Source organism: Pituophis catenifer, unplaced genomic scaffold (assembly GCF_029215685.1).
Source record: "Pituophis catenifer annectens isolate HBS135680 unplaced genomic scaffold, rPitCat1.0.hap2 SCAF_1, whole genome shotgun sequence".
In the NCBI taxonomy this organism is placed as follows: Eukaryota; Metazoa; Chordata; class Lepidosauria; order Squamata; family Colubridae; genus Pituophis; species Pituophis catenifer.
Genome location: NW_027256881.1, coordinates 148,444,319 through 148,464,247, shown reverse-complemented (window position 1 = coordinate 148,464,247; position 19,929 = coordinate 148,444,319). Strand labels below are relative to the sequence as shown.

The window sequence follows — 19,929 nt, the reverse complement described above, 5'->3', positions numbered from 1 at the left end:
TAAAATTAACAGGGCACAAAAGTGAAACAAAATGCAAACTGACCTCAAGTTTCCAAAATACTTCCAGCTCAATAGTTAGCCAAATATTGGAATTCACACACAAATGTATGAATCCAATGTGCGATCATAGTGCTCCCATAATTATTATTATTATTTGTGATTGTATCAACCTTAGCCAATATACACAGAAGGATTTACAGACATATGCCAACTCTCCCCCTGCCCACTATAATCCAGAGGAAAATAAAGAACTCAGTAATGCTACTTAAATTTTCATACTTCCATGATTTTATTCAAACCCCTGACATTTCTGTTTACTCAGCTTCTAATCAGATATGTACAGTAATTACTTCTCAAGGACCCAAGTTTTAGAACTTGCTTGTTTAAGTCTGGTGTCAATTCCTCCATGCATTGTGGATGGTTTGCCCATCTATGTTTTCTAAGAAAATCTTCCAACTTGGTACCCTACAAATAATGTAATTTATAATTACATAACTTCCAGAATTCTCAATGTAGTCAAAGCTAGTGTCAACTTGCAAAGCATCCCTGGCCTGCTCTCAAGTTGCCATAGGCCGGAGGGGGGGGGGGGCGAAACAGCACGGCAGCCAAAGACAGATGCACATTCCATGCTTATTTCTCTCAAGGCTGTATCCCAGGGTCACTCACAGCAGCCGGAGGGGAATGACCTCTACGATCTGCGAAATTGCTCCGTTGGCTAATGTGACTGATGACACACCCTGGGGAGAGGGGGGAAACATGGTCATAATTGGAGTGTAAATTACGTAGGGTCAGGTCAGAGCTGGTTTGACTTGGGAACGTGCCGACATGAAGCTCCTAATAAATAACTGGATTTCTTTTGAAGCTTGGCTCGAGGCTCATGATTTAATTAGAGCATCTGTAGGAACCCTGACAACAAGCTCACCTGGAAAGCATAAGAATAGGAAGGCTATTTCTAAACTATTATTTTCTTGCAATAATGGTCCCACTGGCTTCCTCTGGCCATAACAATCCCTCTAGTGTCCACTGTCAACCACAGGGGAGCAAGTAGGAGCAAGTGATGAATGATGCAAGGAACACCATGCTGCATGTTTAAAGAGTTTGGGATAATCATAGAAGCATGGAAGTCTGTACTGCTGTCTTTTCTGATCCTATTCTTCATTTTGTCCTTCATCACATCCTGCTATGACAGGAAGGGAAATCAGAGGAGAAATAACTCTGCTTGTCACATGAAGTGGCGAACTATTACCAGCCTTAAAGCAGAAATGGAGTAGCTGCAAATCTCCAGATGTTGCTGAACTATACCGTCCACATTGCTGAGGCTGCTGAGAAAACCACCAGCTCACCCATTCCTACCCTTGAGTAGAATTCCTCATAGGAGGGCCTTCTTACTGAATGTCAAAACAGATTGATTCTAGCATATTTCATAAGAGATGGTTTTGCATACCAGGTGTTTCACTGAGGCCTGCTTTGTCATGGATTAGCATATTCAGTGAACCCAGCTATTGGGGTAAGTCATGATTTATGATGTAGCTCAATATATGAACCCAGCCAAAATGCAGGCATTACATCCACTGAATATGTAGGACTTTGGAGGTATTTGGATTGCATTTCAAGTACAACTTGAACTAAAGTGTTAGGGAATGTTGTCTGTTTCCATAAAGGAATAAGTAGCAATGCAATTTGTACATTACGTTTAGACAGTGAGTTCTGCCAGATGCAAATGTATAATATGATTATATTTTAAAATATATTTAATACCTTTTAGTCTCACTTTTCTTCTAGGAGAAAGATGCACCACGGACTGTAAGCAGCCCTCCAGATCATTTAGGGCAGACAACACGTCATTCACTTAGCATGAGAGCAGTGGTCAAAAGTAGGGCAGCAACTTGCCTGTACTTCCATAGTTGACAAGGAAGGAGGACAGGGATCTTCAACTCCTAGCTCCAAGCAGGTCCAGCCATGAGAAGGTTGCATCTCCTCCAGCTGCATCTCCTCCTTGTTACCGTTTTAGAGAATACAGGTAGTCCTCAATTTACAAGAGATCTTTCAGTGACAGTTTCAAGTTACAACGGCACTGAAAAAAGAGACTTATGACCATTTTCACACTTACAACCAGTGCTGGTATTCAGCCGGTTCTATCCGGTTCAGGTGAATCGGTAGCAGTGGGAGACTCCGCCCACCCACCCGCATGTCATCATGTCCTTTGACACTCTGCACGCACTCCCATTTGTGAACCAGTACCGAAGATAAGTGAATTCCACCCCTGCTTACAGCTACTTTAGCATCTCTATGGTCATGTGGTCAAAATTCAGATGCTTGGCAATTGATTCATATTCATGACATGTGGGGTCATGTGATCATCATTTTATGATCTTCTGACAGGCAAAGCCAATGGGGAAGCCAAATTCACTTCACAACTGCATTGTTAACTTAACAACTGCAGTGATTCACTTAACAACGATGGCAAGAAAGGTCGTAAAATAGGGCAAAATTCACTTAACAATTGTCTCACTCAGCAACAGAAAATTTGGGCCGAATTGTAGTCCCTGCAGCTGTATCTCCAGACAGGGTTAGTCAAGGTGTTCTTGCACTGCTAACCCTGCATCCAAGTGCTGGATCCTGACAACTCACTATCAAAACATGGATTGTGCTTCTCATTATACAACTATAAAACGGAGAAGTTGCGGTAATGATGGTGATAGAAGGAACAGTCCCCAGCAGTGGTGGGTTGCTCCCGGTTCTGTCCGGTTCTTGCGAACCGGTAGTAAAAGCGGCGGGAGGCTCCGCCCACTCACCCGGCTGTCATAATGGACGATCTGTGCATGCGCAGAAGCACGTGTGCTCCCGTTGTGAACCGGTAGTAAAGGTAAGTAGACCCCACCCCTGGTCCCCAGCCCTGGCCCCTAGCTATGTTTATTTTGATCCTTCATACTCTTAAAACAACCCAAATGGAGGGAAGGCCACACAGTAGAAGAGAAGCAGTAGAAGAATCCACAAGCCCTGGGCTAAATTGGTCTAAACCCACATCTGGTAGGAATGGCATAGAAGGCATCTCGATTGCTCCATATACCACCTGATTACTTCTAACGCTTACTGGAAACCCCAATGGTCACTGTCCCAAAGGTGTTTTTTTTTCCCCAAGAGGCAACTGGACTTTCTGGTTTTTCTTTGAAGATGTTTCGCTTCTCATCCAAGAAGCTTCCTCAGTTCTGGATGAGAAGCAAAACGTCTTCAAAGAAAAACCAGAAAGTCCAGTTGCCTCTTGGGGAAAAAAAAAAAAAAACCTTTGGCACAACCATGACCTGGATGACTGAGAATCTCCATAGACCCCCAATGGTCACTGCACATTCTCAATGCACGCTGCACTGCACAGCCATTTGTGTGCATTACTACTCCCCACTGCATTGTACCACACCCTTCCCATCTGGTTGGACACCATGTCTACCAAGAGAACAAAGACATTCTGTTGGCATTGCATCCTCTACAGGCCTCAGCTGACAACAGCATTATTCTCCAGAAAATTGCAGAAACCATTTTGATACACAATTTGCTATGGGTTAGTGCAGGAGTCGGCAACTTTAAACACTCAAAGAGCCACAAAGGTCCTAACCGGAAACCCCTCATTCGATTCTGGAGCCAACCAGAACTCCAGTTCCCCCACCATAGCGTCTCCTCCTAGCGTGGCATCCTTTTTCCTCCGCCAACGGAAGTTCGGTTCCCCCACCATAGTGTCTCCTCCTAGCACGGCGTCCTTTTTCCTCTACCTGTCTTAACCAAAAGCCCTGTCGACTGTAGAGCCGACCGGCGACAGGGAGCCACAGCAGAAGGATGAAAGAGCCACATGCGGCTCCAGAGCTGCGGGTTGCTGACCCCTGGGTTAGTGATATTAACAGCACTGAGAAATTAAAAACAGAGGTGCATGGTTGTCAAATCCCATGCAGTGTTCTTTTGATGTATATCATAAGAAGTCAAGTCAAAAGTAATCTTTGGACATCACTTAGACAATTGGCTATGTATTAATGACATCCATGTTAGGGTTAGCAACTTTAAGAGCCTTGATAGTACAGGGGTTTAGTCCACCCCGTTATTAACACAGCTGCCTGCAATTTCTGCTGGTTCGAATCTCTCCAAGGCTCAAGGTTGACTCAGCCTTCCATCCTTTCTAAGGTAGGTGAAATGAGGGCCCAGTTTGTGGGGGCAATAAGCTGACTTTGTATAAAATATACAAAAGAATGAAGGCTATTGCTTAACACATTGTAAGCCACCCTGAGTCTCCGGAGAAGGGCAGCATATAAATCAAATTTAAAAAAAAAATGGTTTCATTATCCAATGATAATGGGATCCAAAAATGATTTGTGGAAGAAATAAAACATTTTCCAAGACAAATGGGAGAATCTGTATTTATAAAAGAAAAACCCAGTCCTTATTTAGCAAATTATTATTGTTCCCAAGAGTATGTTTATGGGTCTTGAAAAATTACAATGAAATCCTTGGTAGGGGGAGGGGGGGTGAGAGGAAAAAGTTCTACAACTTGGCAACATTTTCCAAGCCTCTAAAAATTTGAATCAAGGTAACTAGACTTATTTTTTGTTGGTATGAGACATTGCGTTGCTCATCCAACTAGCTTTTTCAGTCTGAGCATGTTGATTCAGTCATTAGAATGTACTAACACTTCCCCACCAACCTCAGGGTTTCTTCCCCAAAGTGCATAGCAATATGTCGATGAAGATTCTCAATCATTCAGGCAAAGTTGTCTAGAAAATTGAATCATGGCAACAATGACTCAAACAAACAGAGAATAAGTCCAGTTGCCATGATTCAATTTTCCAGACAACTACTTAGATGACTGAGAATCTTCATCGACGTATTTGCCAAGCATCTTTTTCTTTTTCCAAGTCTAGTAAAAATTCAACAGCAGCAACTGTTATGGTAAGTGAAATGATAGCAAAACCTTTTAGAAAAAGATTTAGCTGTAAAAGAACATGAAAACAACAAGCAGATTTTATGTCCCTGCAAAAGTTTGGAAGGCATAAGCTTGCCTATTAATTCAAACACTTGAATTAATGTTAATAATTAATTGAAGTGAATATATTAATAATAATTAAAATTAACACATCTTTTTAAAACTACCACCACAAAACCCCCCACAATGGATTAAAGTTAAGTATAGACTTTGAGCGATTTTCAATTTGGTTGTCAAAAGTACCAGTGTTTTCTGGGTCACGTATTGGCAGAGTTCACTAAATTGGAAAGTGCCAGAAGTACTAGAATTAATGCCACTGGAAGGTATTATAATGAATCACAAGAACTGGGAAAGGGCACTGAAAAGGCATGCCAACAATTTGTATCTTTGGGTACAATGGGGCACCTTCAATGCGTTTTGAAAACATCACTAAGGGTGGATGGGTGTAAAAAAAAATTATATCTTTTAATATGTTAGGAATTGATTTCCTTAACATAAACTGCACTTTGCATCAAGAAACTGTAGGAAGCACAAATGAAAGGTGTATGGAGATAGCTATTTGGCAATTTAAATGTTTATGGGTAAAAAGGCTGAATCATAGGCAGTGTATTACTTTTTCTAGCAAGTACCTAAACTTTCATATCATATTTAAGTTAGATGCCTGAGTCCTGAAATTATATTGTTTCTCTTAGAGAAGAGATTGATTTCTTCATGAAAACGAAGAACAAAGTGGTTCCTTGGCTGGCTGATCCTGCTTTTCTCTGCATTCTTGCTTTTCTATAGATGTAATTAAGTACTGGATTATTTCGATGCCAATGAATTGTTCGCCTTCAAATTACAGATTGATTTCCCTGTACTTTCTTTGGGGAGTCAATGTAGTGGTTAAGTTATTTCTCACTTAGCAACATAAATTTTGGACTCAATTGTGGTCGTACGTTGAGGACTACCTGTGAATCAAATGAGTGAAGGAATAAATAAATAAATAATCTTTGGGGATAAAAATCATTTGCCTCATAGGGAAATAGTTTGATACCTTGAAGAAGCCCTTGGATTAATGAGCTTGTCCTCGCATGTGACACACTTGATTAGTCGAGTTTTAGACCTCTGCTCTATGATGGATGACAATTTTAACATCAAGAACCCGATTTGTTAGTGGTCACAAGTAATGCAGGATAGAAGTAAAGAGCAGATGTAGCCACAGCTTTTCTATTCTCTCGTTTCCTTTCATATCATTCACTCCAGCCAGTTGCGATAAAAAGGTATCTCTTTACCCCATTTCTGAACTGATCTCTGGAACAGATGCTTTGAAATTAGAGGAAAAGCCTCGTGCGTAAGACGTGCAGGTTCTAATCTCCACTCTTACCTAGCAATGTAAACATACTTTATTCTTCTCATAACCTATGATGATTGGATCCAAGTAATCTTGATTAGCCCCAAACACCATGGGGGTAATTACCAGCAAGTGAGGACTTGAACCTGTATCTCTCCTCCATTCTATTTCAACATAATTATTACCCCATAGTGGCTCATATTCCAAAATATATAGAGAAATGTATTAAAATTTGTAAGATGCTTCAATCTCAGAGGACTATTTTATTTTCAAATATTCGTTCATGTGTTCATTGAATGTCAACACAGATCCTTGGGAGAAAATGTAATAAACGGATTCTAGTCCCACTGACACTTTCAGTCTATTTAAATGTTTATAGTTTCTGATCCCATCTGATTCTTACCATATCCAACACATCCCTTGTTTCTTATTTCAGCAATTTAAATTTAGCTGTGAAATCTGAACTGAGACTGGTTTCTGCCTCCTTTCGGTACAGTCCCTTATATATGACTATACTAGTTTCAAAAAGCTTCTTTATAAACACAACTAACATTTACTGATCGTGTTTTCCCCAAGCAGTAAGTGGATTGTTGTTTTTTATTACTTATTTTCTACTTCATTAGAATCTGCAATTACAGAAAGACAAACAAAGAGACAGCTATTCTAAGTTCCTATTTTGTCTTGTCAATATTTCAGCAATATAACTATGACAAAAATACATTCTATTTTATTTAAGTATATCTTCTCTTGCTACTAAACTGCTGAACAGAACCAAGGATAAATCTCGTAATAAAAAATTATTAAAAGCCTAATTAGTAAAGGAAGTGTTTGGAAATTGCGAGTCTGACAATTAGTTACCTAGAAAGTATATGAACTAGTATTTATGATTTTATGAAATTAATTAGAATGTTTATAACTTATAATTTGTACTATCTTTTATGTGCTGTATGATTCATTGTATCTGTAAGCTTTTAGATTCACTCAAATGAAGTGGCACAAAATTACTTGTAATCAATGAATGAATGAACAATGTATGTATGTATTTTATTCGAATCACAGCCTAGGAATCTCAATCTCTTTCTCCCACATGCATACACATGCACACACCACACACACACACATACATACATATACATGGAGTCCTTTCACAAATTTATCTTCACTAAGAGAAAGGTATAATATTTCTAGCTGTTTTTTTCTCCTTCTAATTGAATTGGTGGAAAATTAAAAAGACAAAAAAGCAAATTAGGAGCATACAATTTGTGATCCCTAAAGAAGTGGTACTTAAAGATTCTTCAAAACCTATTATCAATTGACAACATTTGTGTGATGGAAGAGAAAAACATGAACAGAGCATGCAAAGAGCAAAAAGTGCATTGCCTGTATTTAGTTTTAATTAACTTTAAATATGTTAAATTTCACTTTTGTCTTCAGCCTGCTTATTTGTTTGTCTTAACCCCCCTAAGACGTACTATTCAAAGTTTAAATGTGACCCTCAGCCTCAGAAAAGTAACAGCATAACCCAAGTCTACAGTTCTCACTTGGTCCTTACAATTACATAACCCACAGAGGCTGGGAAATTATCTTATCTGCATGTCTAGCTTGGCTTTAGGATTAGATTACATCTAATTACATGAGATCTTGCAACCATTCACCTTCTAGTTCCCAGGGTCATTTTTAACCCAAGCTAAATTTAGAGGTCAGGATTTGTTCTTTAACTATACAAAGACAAGCAACACTCCCAAAATTCAACATCAACATAGCTTCTGTGTTGCCTGATGTTATGCCAAGAAAATAGATTGAATGAGGTGAAGTAATTTAGGCATGGTGTTTTCAAAGAACCAAGTAGCCTATGACATGTTGTTGTAAATTGTGACTAAGCAGCTGTATGAAGAATTTTTGAAAGGAATTTCCATAGAAGGCTCGATCTAAATATATTTAAGTCTGTAAGTCTTGTAGCTTTAAAGAACTTAATTGCTTAGATGATGCTATGCATATAAAATAACTTGGCAAATCTACATACTCTGAAGTTTATGCATTGTTATAATTAAAGGCAAATTGCTTTAATAAATAATACCTTCATAGAGTCTGTTAATCTAGAAGGCTCCTGCCTTAACAATCTAGCATGTGGCTTCTATTTACTTGGCAAGAAAATATTTCACAGCTCTAATTCTCAAAAGAAGCCTGGATATCTATGAGAACTTTTAATCATTATCTTTCCAATCCTTCCAATTCTTACATTAATAAATATGCTCCAGTTAATTGGTGAATTAGCAGTGGACTTCTTTAAACAATATGTTTTATTTAGAACCAGAGATCATCATAATGTGAAATAATGCGCAAAATAATTTTCTAGGGTGTCTCTGAGCAAACTCTGAACTGAACTGCATCAGTTTAGTAGCAGAATTCTATTCAATTTTTTTTCCTTACCAAAAAATATTAAAAATCCTAGTTTCCACAAATTCTCTTAATTTCAGCTGACTAATTTGGGGATTGGGAGGAAGATTTGCTGTCGCTGTTATTATGAAATCAGCTCCAGATGAGAAACGTATACCCAACATCAGAAATCTATCTCCTGCCTACAGGAAAACTAACAGGCATCTCTTCCTGTCTATGACAAAGGCTAATTGTTTTGTTACATTTTCTTCAAGAAAACATCTCTCCCGCAAACTGATTATGGTAAGTAAGAGATATGCTCTTTTACAGATCACCACTGACTTTATTCTGTACCCACAACTTGTGATATTTCTAATGAGATAAACTTCTCAAACAATTTTGTTTAAGCAAAAAAAATCTTATTAAACTGCAACTTTTTACAGTATGATTTGCTGTACTTATATATCAGTTTTAAAAAGTCTCTAATCCTAACCCTTAATAGAACACATCAGTGCTAAAAGACCCCAAAGAAACCTGTTGCCTAAGCATTTCAATTAGAAATTAATAATTTATTGCTATCTGTTCTCCCTGGCAATCACTATTTTACAAATCCATATTCAGAAGACATAGTATTCAGAAAAAACTAGCTTTGTGGCAAAGCTTTACACAATGAATAATAACTAAATGTAACATGCAGAGTCCATGAAAAAGCCAGTTTTACTAAGTAAACAGCCCAATAACTAGATCTGATTTACACCCGATACACGATCTACACAAGAGACAGAAATTGGGGAAGGACAATAACAGAGGGCTAATTGCATCACTTGGCCTGGAGAAAGAGTACAAAAATTGAACCATTAATTTCACCTATAAAACCATTTCATATTTAATAAACACTGGGATTCTTTTGCAATGGCTTGTGCATTTTTCTACAATAAAATTATTTATCTACGCTTTTCTGTCTGTGGAAATCTTTTCTTGCCATTTCATTCTTAGCCAATGAAAAAAGTCTGATAGTTTGCTTTTTGCAGAACTACTAATACTGAACTTTTAAGGGCCAAACAAATTAAGCTTTTTAACAAGCTTGTTTTCTATGAGTAAGACAGTATACCACTTTACTGTATATTGGAACATTCAGCTGGACTCCGACCAAAGTAATAAAACATAAGCCGAGTTTAACAGCTTTCATGAGAATGAAAGTGCAGGTCCTACACCTGTTACAGAAGGATCACAAGTACTATATAAGGTGAGAAAGAAATTCGCTCTCTAAATAAATCTTTAGGTCTCTGAAATCAAATGTGCCGTGTTATTCTTAAACCTACCAGAAAGTAAGATGCAAAAAGCACTCCTCTTAGAAAACTAACTTTTCATTCTCATCTGTTTTAATTGTCCTCAACAAGATAATGGCAAAGAGACAAAAAGGAAATCTCATTTAATTTTTGAGTCTTTTTTGTCTAAGAGATCTCTCTTCTCCTTACCCCATTATCCGTTTTTTTTTCCATTGCCCTTTTCAGACTATAAGCGTGTCTGTTGGGACCACTGAAGTCTTTTTTGCTTATGCAAAGAAATAATATTTCAAATGCATTAACAGCAGAGCATATATCTATTAATTGATCATTGTGCTGTAGGAAAAAAATGTGAATCCAGCAGATTCAACATATGAAGAAAGGTCTGTGAAACAGCATCTAAGGGATGGTTGAAAACTAAAAATATTTCAAGCCAAAGAATAAACACGATTGGTATATCTGCCACTTTGGTGGAGTTGTTTATTTTCCAATTCCAAATTTCATTTATCCCTTTATGCTTTTTTCCCCCTCTCCAGTACACATGCACACAAGCACACATACTGTGCATGTTTTTCTTCAGCTGCTTGTCTAAATCCACATAAATGCACCGAGTCGCTTGTTGCTATGGGTAACTTGCCAGGAACCAATGCTCTAGCTTTTCCAATGTTACAGTGCAGGGGAAAAAAAAATTGGCAAGCTCCATCTTCCTGCTCCTTTCCCAACTTTAAACCTGGTAGCACCTACACTTCCCATTTTACCTCCTCTCTGCCCACTTATCAGAATGAAGGATCCATGTCACTCAAAGCCACATGGCTCTCTCACCCACATGACATGTGGGTATAGTCTGACCCACAGGCTGGCTCTTACCGCCTGAATGGCCAGATTAAACTATTTGGAATTGAGGGGACACAAGATGCGGCCTTATAATGCTGGAGCCACCTTAAATGGTGTCGTCCGTCCTGCTCGCAGGAAATCTCCTAACTGGACAACCCCAGCACACTCAGAATTGTTCAATATTCCGCGTGCCAAGCATATGCTCTCTGGCTGGGCTGCAGGCAGTGGACAATCTGGCTGCCCCCAAACAGCTGAAACTTGGCCAGCTCCACGCCGTCTCTTCTTTGATGGTTAGCACACATCCCACACGCGGATGCCCTCGCCCCCTTCCCCGGGCAGCGCGCGCCGCGCTGAGGAAACGCATCTCCCGGCACATGGTGCAGTGCCAGCCCATCCATCAGCTCTGCCCGTCGCATCGCGGGGGTCTTGCGCCCCTCGCGCCCTTACACCGTGGAAAGGGAAAGTAAAGCTGGCGGGGTGGGGGGAGGGAGGAGGAAAGAGGGAGGCAGAGAAGGGGGCAAGTAGGTGGCAGAGCTCCGCAAACTTACGTCGTCCCACTTGACGAAGGTGGAGCCCTTCTTGAGGCTGGCCGAGACCCGGACCGGCTGGAGCTGGAGAGCGTGGACTCCTGGCTGTGCCCCAGCCATTGGCGGCAGCACATCGAGGCTTCCCACCGGAGAAGGGAAGGAAAAGGCAGGCGGTAGCAGCGGCGACGGCCGGGAAAAACGCGAGCCTTGTCGCAGGAGCCGCCTGGATCGCTTCTACGCCGACCGGAGGGAAAGAGAAGAGAAGCAGCGGCAGCTGCTACTCGTGCCAAGCGCTTCTCGCAAGGCAGGGCTAGCCAGACGCGTGCCTACAGCAAAGAGCCAACCGTTCGGCGGTACATCCTATAGAGAGAGAAGGCGAACGCACACCTGCATGCATACATCCATGCATGCATGCACCCCCTACATGCACATGAACACGCGTCGCCGAGGCGCTCCTCGCTGCTCTGGCAAATGCAAACCGCGCTGCCGCCCTCTTCTTCCTTCCCCGGTTCTCTCTCTCTCTCTCTCTCTCCCCCAACTTTTCTCCGCGCTCAGGGCGCGGGCGAGCGACTCGAGCGGGCAGCACCACCTGCTGGCCGAGGGCGCCGCCTCTGCAGAGCATGCGCCCTCCCTTGAAACCCGCCGCCTTCAATGGACAAGCCTTCCCTGACAGGAAGAAAGATCGCAGTGCCGGATCGCCCCGTGCGCTCTTGGAGGTGCCTCAGCTCTAGAGATCCGCGGGGCCACCTCACCGCCTTATGGAAAGCCTGGCTTTTAAAGGATGGAGAGAGAGCCCCGATTAGACGAAAACTCGCACAGCGAACGATTTCTTTTCGTTCAAGGAGATCGGTCCGGGTTGACCGAGACGGAGGCGTTCAGGAAACCGTGTCCTGACTTCTCCGCAGAGTTCCTGTTGGCCCTACCGATCTCGTTTGCAAGAGCTGCGCGATGCCAAAAATTTGTTGTTGTTGTTGTTGTTGTTTTAAATTAGGCGCATTATGTGATAATTTCAAATCACGAGTTTCTTTCTTTTTCCCCAGATTCCTTGCACTATCCTATAAAGAGGAACAGGAGATACTCAATAGCTGAAGAAACTAGCAGTAGGGTATGCATATATAAAGCATATATAAATAGTCCTTTTAATAAGGCACGCCTATCTGTGGGAGCCAGTGTGCCACCCATGTGGAAGGGGTTAAAAAAAACAAACCTCAGAGGAACTTGTCCATCTTTCCATGCAAAGTTTCTGCTCTGAGTCAAGGTTCATGGGATCAACCACAGTCAATTGGGTTGCATCCACATTTTGATCTGAGGCTAAACAAGCTACATTAGCTGCGCTCCTTGGTGTGCTCATCTTTGAAAAACTCAATTCTACATAGATCCTGTAACCACCACCCCTCACACCCACACCCTTTTCCCTAACTTGTCAAAGTATCTATGAGTCTTGTCTGCCATCCCAGGATTCAACTATAAACCGTAGATCTAAAGGTGGGGGGGGGAGAAGAGATCTAACCCAATTTAGGCACCACTTAACCAACCAAGGCACAACTTAAGAGCATTTTTAGAGGGGAGGAATTACCTCTTTGATGAAATGATGATTTATTTATAAATGATTATTTCAGCATGCCTTCAACAACATCTGTACCGGTAGTTTTCCTTATGTGACATTCAATTTTGCCCCAGCGTGATACATTCCAAACAACTATTTTATGTCATCTGACGGAGGCCACGAGGAATTTTTTAATTCCTCTACAATATAATTACTACTCTACAATAATATGCTATAGTTATTGCTCGAACAAAAATGCTGTACAGATTTGTCCTTGTCTGTTTTCCACATCCGATACCCCTCACCTGCAATTTTGACTGAGGAAAGTGAGATATTCTTATTAAAACAAATGGCTCCTTTTCCTTCTGGTTTGCCAATTTCTCAAAGGGATTTGTTTATACAGCCATTGAGTTATCATTGTCAAAGTGTTCAGTCTCTCCCCTTCATTACATCCATAGTTCTACCTAGTATTTTAATAGTTCATACTCTATCAGGGCAATTAATTCTGACCATTTTTATTCATAACTAAACATAATATTTCATAAGTCACTTTTTCAGTGCCATTGTAACTTCAAATGGTCACTATACCTGCAATATATTATTAATGCTCACAAATGCTCTGCAAACTCTTGTCTTGGGGAAAAAATACTAATGCAACAAAATGTATAAACATTTGGTTGAATGTTATTACTGGAGATTTGGAGTACTGTATTTTTTAAAAATATATATATATTTCAAATGCAACACAAAGCAGTAGTATTTTTTATGCTTTTACATTTCAAGTTTATCTCAAATTGTCCTACCCTCCCCCAAGCTAAAATTATTTTAGTTTGCTATACTGAAGATGCTCTTGGAAAATGATACACACTTAATTTGCAATCCTCCTTTTATATTGTTTGTGAAATCAGTGACAAAACACAATAGGAGAGAAAAGATCAAAACAGCCTTTCAGAATTGCCAGCTAATATGACCACTATAGAATCTGGAAATTATGGTCCAATACATGGAAGGCAATAATATTGTATCAACAACATTCAGGTAATTGACTGCAAGATGATTATGGGCAATAATGATAAAGACATATGTCATATAATTTTATCATCTCAGTAGGCTAATTATTCCATTTGCTTGCAAATTAGCTACAGATGTGTCCTAGACCAGATTTGAGCCACCAGTGCACTTAACACAGAAGGGCTATTACTGTTTTATTACCAGCCATAGGTTTCTTTGCATATTACTTCATGGACTGATGAAATCCACCCAGTTTATTCCGTTGCACCACCATTCACATCCTGATTTATTCGTAACTGGCAAAATCCCTATCGAATTATAAGGGTAAGCACAGGCAAGAATGACAGGTAATTGTACATCTTTGTGATTTACATTCAAGGACATTATGCCTCCAATATATTATACAAAATAATTCTAGTGGAAAACAGGATAGCCTTTTAGCTCAACTGCAACAGTTCAGTGTTTTGGCTAAATAGTTTTTGGCCACAATTGGATACACATTTGACTATGGACTAGAAACAGCAGTTATTACCTTTGGAAATAATGGCATAGCCTTATTGTGGTCATATGTTAAGATGAGAAAACTATTATCTATTATCAGTATTGCTAATTACTCCGTTTTTTTGTATAAGACTCAATTGTTAATGCACAATTAATGGCAAATTGCTTAACGCATTGTAAGCCGCCCTGAGTCTCCGGAGAAGGGCGGCATATAAATCAAATTTAAAAAAAAAAAAAAACTCAACAAATGCAATGAAATGATGAAGGAAAAACCATGCCATTGCTTCATGACAATGAATCAATTTGAAACCACAATTGGATGCATATTTACTAAGATATGATTTACATGCTGAAAATAGTTCTTAATTAGCAAGGATACAAATCTTTGGAGTAGAAATATAGATAGGCTATCATAACTCCTTAACACAGTGTTTCTCAACCTTGACAACTTTAAGAGATGTGGACTTCGACTCCCAGAATTCCCCAACCAGCAGCTAGCTGGCTGCTGGCTGGGGAATTCTGGGAGTTGAAGTCCACATCTCTGAAAGTTGCCAAGATTGAGAAATACTCCCTTAAAGGATTAACACAGCATTTACTGGTTTATCCTTACCCTTTCTGCTAAATGAAAGTCTCTAATGCTGAAGGGGAGCGGAAACCATATTAAGGCTATATTCCACCCATAGCTCTATATAGGAATCTATGGGCACTAGATTTCACATGTTTCTCTCAGATTAATCTTAAAGGAGTAGCAGGAGCTGTTGGAGAAGAAACAGTTTGACGATGCCAATCCTAAGAAGCTAAGGCCTAATTCTAAGGTCTTAGCAAAACTTCCCCCCTCCCAGGCCTGCATTTAGATTGTAAAGCAAATACTCACTAAATCTATAATACCATTTTCTTCCCCAAGTCAGAGAGCAAGGAGATGCCAGACTTCTAGGAATAGTTCTTTGGACTGTTGATCTATTCAGACGTAGTCCAGCAAATATAATTTAATCAATCCAGCCCAAATGTGACTGGCTGGAGACCAGGCGGTCTGGAATAAAAGCTTTTGTCTGGTCTCATTCAAATGCTGAAATAACATCCCTACAGCCTGGCTAAACTGTTTGTTCTTCACAATTAATTCTTCAATTGACCACTTGGTAATATAACCAATGCCAGAACTATTCTGAACTTTACTACATACACCGGAAACCTTTGCCTAAACTCTGAACTAAACCTTGATCATGCTGTTACTGATGGTTTGTGTACTGATTTTTGACCCAAGATTTTCTGGCTGTCCTTTTTATTGTTTCAGTATGTGAGATCTAGAACAAACCCAAACAGATGTTCCTAACTGTCTATCAGAGTTAAAGACATGAGGTAGAAGCAAAAGAGAAAGAATTAACTGGTCCAGAGGTACAGAAGAACTTGGTTTCCAAATAATTTGTGGGAAGTGTCAATTTTGGAAGCTTTCTTGGTAGAAAATATACTGTGCAATAAGTCTCTCCAAGTAGCAGGATAATCAGGTGGTTTATAAGACAATAAAGGATTCTAGTTTAAGAAATTAAAGGTTTGTGTCAAAAAATATGCATGTACCACTCAAGAGTTAACATGAATAAAATAACAATTGCATCAGTTTCTTAACCCAGTGTTGAGAAATGGTGATCTTGAAGGCAGTCCGTTTAGCCATGGAAATAAAACCAGATATCTGAAGGGTCACTGGAGAGAGTTAGACCATATTTTTAAGTAGGTTTCTCTTGCTCTCAAGTACTACTTGTGAGATCAGTCATTCCCAAGAAACAAAGAGGAAGTAGATTGAGTTTCTGCCTACATTTATAGGAAAGTGTACTTTGAAGGACAAGCTTTGCTTAGAATAAACTATTGCTCAGTTTAAGGTTTGGCTGTTATGTTCAGACATCCATACTAAGGTAATTTTATTTCCCATATCTATTGTAGAGTTAAAAGGGATGCAGTGGCTCAGTGGCTAAGACGCTGAGCTTGTTGATCGAAAGGTTGGCAGTTCAGCAGCTCGAATCCCTAGTGCCGTGTAATGGGGTGAGCTCCCATTACTTGTCCCAGCTTCTGCCAACCTAGCAGTTCGAAAGCATGTAAAAAATGCAAGTGGAAAAATAGGGACCACCTTTGGTGGGAAGGTAACAGTGTCCGTGCGCCTTTGGCATTTAGTCATGCCGGCCACATGACCACAAAGATGTCTTCAGACAGCGCTGGCTCTTCGGCTTTGAAACAGAGATGAGCACCGCCCCCTAAAGTAGCACATATGTTTGAGGGGAACCTTTACCTTTTATTGTAGAGTTCCATCTTGGGAAGCATTCATTTATATTTGAGTTAGCCCAGTTCTTTACCAAAATCTGAAGTTACTTCCAAAAATCAACAGAAACATACCTAAAAACAAACACAAAAAATCAGAGAATTCAAGATAGAAAAAAATTAAATGGTCTGGCTCCTTGTGTAATCTATCTGCTACTACAATAATAGCATCTCTTTTTTCTGCATTTGTGATCAGCTGAAAAGCAGCATTTTAAAGTTGAGATGTCACCATTGGCTTCTGGCATACTTTGTAACGAAGTCATATGTCATTTCCATTGTGACATATATGTCATCATTTGCCCATACCATAAACACCAAGAGCTATCATCTGTCTGACCAATAATCAAAATAATATTTATTCAGCAGACATCAAAGTCTTATCAACATTTATATATTCTCATTACAATAAAACTGGCTTCAGCCGGGAAGTAAATTTGAAGAAGGAAGGCTAGAATGACACTTTCCTCCTCATCTGAAAGTTGATCTTTAGTTTTATAGAGTAACACATGTTGATTTTACATCCAGATACCCAATCAGTTTCTATTAGTGACTATTTAAATGCTTTAGCCAAAAGCAATGTTCTTTTCTGAGCACCACTGCTTCAGCTATTAAGAACAGGAGCCATTAATCAGTCAGTCCTAATCACAGATGTGTATTATTGAGCACAGATTAATTTGGGGGATTTCATTTGCATTCATAAATTAGGATCAGCTGGGTAGCCTTCACAGTTTATGAATGTCTACGCAGATAGCCAAGCCAACATGACTTGATCCTGGACCCCAAATAAATAAATACTCAAACAGATGAATTCAGATGAATGTATCAATGCACTTCAATACAAATAGCACTTCAAATTCATTTCTATTAGAAATGAACTAAATAATTTAAAGTTGAAATTTAGCTGCCAAAAAAGAATGAGAGAAAGGCTAGAATAAATGAAAGGTTTGAATTATGCCATAAGACAATACAAAACCTGAAGGAGACACAGGTAAACTAGTAAGGTGGCTCCCTTATTAATATTATGCCTATTTCCTTTTTAGTTTTGCTTTCATACTTTTTAATGATTAATAATTATATAATGGTTTTAGATAACTTTTATATTTTACTGGATTGTTGTACTCCACCAAAATCACTTCCTTGAGATGGGTAGCTGTATAAATTAGAAATATTTGCTTGGTTTAGTGTAACCCATCTAAATTTGTTCATAGAACATGATTGGCTTAGTTTTTCATTACTATTAACAGATAAAGAAATATGAAACACTGTTGTTTATATCAAGGGTAGTGATGTTAGTTTGTGTCTTAGCTTCCTCTGTTCCAGATAGTTTTCTTCTGTTTCATAATCTTTTGAAAGAATATTTAGACATTGAAAGAATATTTAGAAATTTGTTTCAAGAGTAGTGACTCTGGGATTACAGTTTAGCCATGCTAGGCCCTTTAATAGAAGGGGTGAAAAGTTTTTGTTTTTGTTTTTAAGAGATGAAATGATTGCAGCAGGCCTATTATTGTAAAAGTGTCCTAAACTCACTTTCAGTGTCTTGATATTGGTAAGATAATTAACATCTGTTCAGTTTTAGGACAATGTATCCTGAATACTATAATATTCAGCCCACATTGTTTTTCAATGTAATACAGTAGAACCTCGGGTCGTGAACGCTTCTGACCATGACCAAAAAATTCACATTTTTTTTTTCACGGCCGATTTCCCCTTCCAAGCTATTTTTTTTTGTAAATGCCAAATTTCCAAAATTAGGTTCGGGTCATGACCAAATCGGTTTGCGACCAAAGTTATGGAACGAATTATGGTCATGACCAGAGGGTTCTACTGTATTCTAATTTGCACAACTGCTGGGCCCTTAAATGTCTCACCTCAGCTTTTTATGCAAATAGATTCACAACAATGTAACCGATCCACAAATCAAACCAATTAATTCAGTGAAACAAAATGAATCCAAATATAGCCTGAGATAAAGTTCAGAGACATTCTATGAGGTTAGGTAATGGGAATTCAAGACTAGAATAAACAGATAACCCAGCACCAAAAAAGGGCAGTTTACAATTGTTTGTTTATTACATTTCTAGGCTACCCAACTCCAGATGACTATGAGCAGTTCCCCAGTATTTAAAAACAGCAGCAATATACTATATTAAAAAAATCAGAAAATAGCAACCATTAAGAAAATAAAACTATGCCTTCATATCCCCAGTAACTCACAGAGCCTATCCCCCATCTCAAATCAAGGTCTGAGGGAAAAAACAGGTTTTTTAAAATGCTTTAAAACAGGTGAGATGGGAACTGAACAGATTTCTGGGGGGCTGTTCTCAAAGAACAACCTGAAAAAGGAAAGAATGAAGATTAAAATTGTCCACTATGGTAGAATTCAGTAATAGTTTCTTTAGCCATCACCATGTTTTTTAAAGTAGTGGAACCACCACATGCTCCCAGCCACTCATCACCTGTTTCTTGCCAAAGAGAAAAGAGGGAGGAACCCTACAATAATTAAACTTAACTTGGTCAAAGTCCTGACCATTTATAATCACCAATCTAGCCAACACTAGTTCATTTTTAATTGTAACAATATGTGGGCATTCATAACAAACAGCCAGACTGGCTTTCTTAATCGACTGAATGCTTTTAATTAGAACCCATTAGAAGCTGCAAACTAAAATTCAGGCAGTGAATCAGTTTATGTTGTTCCTGAATAATTTAGTGTGCCATGGTTATTAGAACATTTGGTGTACAAAAATATCAACAAGGGCACGTAGTTTTTTTTTTTTTCCTGGAATGACTGAGCAAGTTTAGGGATCCCAGTTGGGATAAAGGGTGTGAAAAAGTTCATTACATTCTTATCAGATTGTAGTCCTTGATTACAATAGTGCAAGAATGGAATATACTACTATTCTGGATGCATATACATGGAAGATATACATGGAAAGGCATATTCTGGAAGATATACATGGAAAGGCAAAAAAACATTTTGAGTTATGAATAACAATCAGTAAAGTGCATTGAAACATCAGGCAGGCATGTAATCCTCTAGACTAGAGCAGTGTTTCCCAACCTTGTTCAACCTCCAGATGTGTGGACTTCAACACCAAAAATTGCTCCATACTCATGTGTTATTAGATGAAGGGACTTTACCCAGGTATACAGTTAGAAAAACAAGGCATGGATCAGCTGTTTCTTTAGGTAGTGGAGATATTCCTCCTGCATGCCTCATTGAATTTTTCAGCAACTATGGATTACCCATG

General features: G+C 39.2%; 1 protein-coding gene across 1 annotated transcript in view; it reads right to left on the bottom strand.

Annotated features, from left to right (window-relative positions):
• Window positions 1-11,436, bottom strand: part of PLCB1 (phospholipase C beta 1) — a 508,980-nt gene extending 497,544 nt beyond the window's left edge. Inside the window, exon 1 of the mRNA XM_070956289.1 lies at window positions 11,338-11,436. Within this exon, the coding sequence (XP_070812390.1) occupies window positions 11,338-11,436 (99 nt within the window). The remainder of the gene's footprint in view (window positions 1-11,337) is intronic.
• Window positions 11,437-19,929: the final 8,493 nt, after the last annotated feature.